The sequence below is a fragment of the Carlito syrichta genome, unplaced genomic scaffold (assembly GCF_000164805.1).
Source record: "Carlito syrichta isolate Samal-C Ts95f unplaced genomic scaffold, Tarsius_syrichta-2.0.1 Scaffold297143, whole genome shotgun sequence".
NCBI lineage: Eukaryota > Metazoa > Chordata > Mammalia > Primates > Tarsiidae > Carlito > Carlito syrichta.
In genome coordinates this window covers 16,532-20,408 of record NW_007241239.1, presented here as the reverse complement: position 1 = coordinate 20,408, position 3,877 = coordinate 16,532, and the positions used below count along the sequence as shown (strand labels likewise).

Below are 3,877 nucleotides of genomic sequence, written 5' to 3'. Positions count from 1 at the left end.
TTTGAGTTGAAGTCTCACTCTGTCACCCAGGCTGGAGTGCAGTGGCACACTCATGGCCACTGCACGACCTGCTGAGTTTAGTTGATTCTTCCACCTCAGCCTTCCAAGTAGCTGGAACCACAGGCATGTACCACCACGCCTACCACCACGCCGGCTAATTTTTGTGATTTATTTTAGAGAGGAGATCTCCACAATTTGCCCAGGCTGGTCTTGAAACTCTGGACTCAGGCAATCTCTCAGCTCTGACTCCCAAAGTGCTGGGATTACAGGTGTGACGACCTAGTGCACTCAGCTAAAGTTATCTTTCCTACTGGAGAGAAATTAATTGCTTCCCTACACAATAAAATTCATTTCTACTACTATAGTCTAGAATCATTGCATTGCCCTCAGACAAGAATCATCTGCATTGCTGTCCATGTTCTAAAGATTAACGTCTACTCCTACAGAGTTATAGAATAAATTAAAAGACTTTTTTTTTTTTTTTTGAGCCAGGGTCTTGCTCTGTTGCTCAGGCTGGAGTGCAGTGGCATAATTATAGCTTACTGTAGCCTCACACTCCTGTACTCCCAAGTGAGCCTCCTGCCTTAGCCTCCCAAATACCTAACATTACAGGCACATGCCACCATGCCTGGCTAATTTTTATTTTTTGGTAGAGACAGGGGTCTCACTATGTTGTCCAGGCTGGTCTCAAATCCTTGGCCTCAGTGATTTTTCCACTCCAGCCTCCAAAAGTGCTGGGATTACAGGTGTGAGCCACCACGCCCAGTCAAAAGATAAAATTTATTATTTTAATTTTAATTTTAATTTTTTTTTTGAGTTGGAGTCTCACTCTGTTGCCCAGACTGGAGTGTAGTGGCCACTCCCGGCCACCAGAGCCTCGACCTACTGGGCTCTGGCGATCCTTCCGCCTTCCAAGTAACGGAATTACAGGCAGGCACTACTACGCCTGGCTGATTTTTTGATTTATTGTAGAGATGAGGTCTCGCCAAGTTGCCCAGGCGGGTCTCGAACCCGTGGGCTCAGGCAATCCACTTACCTCAGCCTCCCAAAGGCACGGGATTACAGGCTGAGCCACCGAGGCCAGCAATATAAAATTTAAGAGTATAATCATGACTCACATACAAATATAGAATGTCAAAAATTTTATGGAACACATTAATTTGTGACAGAATCAGTAGGATTTTATGGGCCTTGAGAGCTTGTTTGGAGGTTTTAGCAGGGGAGTACAGCTACTCATCTGCCCTTGACTGAAGAACAGTCCTCCTCTAGCAGGAATGGTCATCCTCTTCAACTGAGCATGCAGCTTCAGGAGGACACACATGGAGCAGTGAGGGATGAAGGGGATACCCACTTAGCCAGTTAGATCAACCAAATCAACCCTAGGGATCAGTGGGGTGACATACGTCACAGCCAGATCACCCTCACATCCGCAACAGGATTTTATGACTAGATTAAAAGAAAAATAAAAGTATCATACAAACAATCAAATAAGAAATGCTGGAATGAATTTTTTTTTAATTGGAGTCTCACTCTGTCGCCCAGGCTGGGGTGCAGTGGCACGCTCATGGCCACTGCAGCCTCGACCAGCTGGGCTCCAGCAATCCTTCTGTCTCCGCCTTCCAAGTAGCTGGAACCACAGACATGTGCCAGCGTGTCCAGCTAATTTTTTAATTTATTGTAGAGAGGAAGTCTCACCAAGTTGCCCAGGCTGGTCTGAACCCCTGAGATCAGGTAATCTTCTCGCTTCGGCCTCCCAAAGTGCTGGGATTACAGGTGTGAGCAATCGCACCTAGCTGAAATGAATTATAAATTGATTTTTAAAATGGGTCAATATCCATAGGACAATAATCAATGGCATTCTACCTCACATGATTTACAACTTTATGGATAAGAATAATTTGTATTGCTGAGAATGGTGGCTCATGATTGTAATCCCAGCACTTTGGGATGCAGAGGCAAAAGAATTGCCTGAGCCCATGGGAGTTCAACTTGGCGAGACTTTGTCTCTACAATAAACTAAAAACGTAGGCATGGCAATGCATGCCTGAAGTTCCAGCTTACTTGGAAGGCTGAGGTGAAAGGATCGCCTTAGCCCAGCACGTCAAGGCTGCAGTGACCGTGGGTGTGCCATTGCATTCCAGCCTGGGTAATAGTAAGACTTCAAATAAAAAAAAAAAAAAGAAGAAGAAGAATTTGTATTACTCATAATTTTTTACAGAGTTGTAAAGTAGACTAATGACAATGGAAGGCATAGAACCCTCATAAAATTGGATAACCTGGAAGGACGTGCTAGACAATCTATTTCTCTATTTAGGGTATTCAATACTCTTAGTTCATTTCAAAGTCTTTTATGGCTTCTGTTGACATTAGTCTAGTCAAGGGTAAAGGTACACACCCCTGCAGAATCCAGTAAGCCCCTAAGGGCTTGCCATACAATGCCTGACACTACACTGAAAGACCATACTATAATCCCTTTTGCCTATTTTCAAGTTTGGAGTAGTTGTTCTTGACATTCAGATCCTTACATATAGAAGTTGCTCTATAAATATTTGTGAGGGTTAATAATACTGGTGGGTAGGCCAGGCGTGATGGCTCATACCTGTAACCCCAGAACTTTGGGACATGGAGAAGAAAGGATTGCCTGAGCCTAGGGGTTCAAGACCAGCCTGGGCAATTTGGCCAGACATGTTCTCAACAATAAGTAAAAAAAAAAAAAAAAAATTAACCGGGTGTGATGGCACACGCCTGTGTTTCCAGCTACTTGGAAGGCTAAGGTAGAAGGATCATCTGAGTCCGGCAGGTTGAGGTTGTCATCGCTGTGAGCGTGCCACTGCACTCCAGCCTGGGTAATGGAGTGAGACTTTGACTCAAAAAAAAAAACAACTTGTGGGTAAATTCTGTAGCCCATATTTAGCTGTACCAACTCGGAATGTCTCTAGCAACTCAGACTGATGAGAGCATGAAGCCTGTGACATGAATATGTTATTTATAGAAATGAAGCTTTTTATAAACTTCTGTTCCCTTGTATTCTGTTAGCCCTGAGATGCCCGAAAATGAAGCCACCTTCGCAATAACTGCTGGAGGAATTGGGGATGCCAAGGAGTAGGTGGTGAATTGATGCAAATTGCTTCTTAGTGCTTATTAGAAGCCAAAGAAATGGAAAAGCAGTCTCAAATTTCACATCTTGAAATAAGAACTTGGTTTTTTCCCACATGTTATTAAAGGAAAGTCAGCAAAAGAGATTCGAATCATATATTTATCTTAAAAGTCTCTGATTTATGATAACTATATATTGTATGTAATTCAAGGATGCATATAGTTATTGAATTATATACAATATATTCGTGACATATAATAAGTGTGTGCATGTTGAAAACTAGTTGGGAAAGGGGTGCCTGATTCCCTCACTTTCACTTTTTTTTGATTGGGGGTCTCACACTGTTGCCAGGCTGGTGCGTGGTGGCACACTCATGGCTCACCACAACATTGATTTCATGGGCTCAGGAGACCTTTCCACCTCAGACTCCCAAGTGGCTGGGACAGCAGGTGCATGCCACCATGCCCAGATAAATTTTTTAAAAATTTTGTAGTGATGAGGTTGCTATATGTTGCCTAGGCTGCTCTTAAAACTCCTGGGCTCAAGCAGTCTACTTGCCTAGACCTCCCACAAAGCTGAGATTACAGGTGTGAACCATCACACCTGGCCTACTTTTACTTTTCAAAGTGAGCCACTGAGCAAACAGAAAGTCTAAGCTATCAGAAATGTCCCAGCCGGGCTCGGTGGCTCAGTCTGTAATCCCGCGACTTTGGGAGGCTGAGGTGAGTGGATTGCCTGAGCCTGCAGGTTTGAGACCCGCCTGGGCAACTTGGCAAGACC

At 44.0% G+C, this 3,877-nt stretch overlaps 1 protein-coding gene across 1 annotated transcript in view; it reads left to right on the top strand.

Annotated features, from left to right (window-relative positions):
- The window catches only part of DMC1 (DNA meiotic recombinase 1), a 49,299-nt gene extending 46,173 nt beyond the window's left edge, over positions 1 to 3,126 (top strand). The window contains exon 14 of the mRNA XM_008054615.1: positions 3,037 to 3,126. Coding sequence (XP_008052806.1) covers positions 3,037 to 3,106 — 70 coding nt within the window. The 3' untranslated portion in view covers positions 3,107 to 3,126. The remainder of the gene's footprint in view (positions 1 to 3,036) is intronic.
- Positions 3,127 to 3,877: the final 751 nt, after the last annotated feature.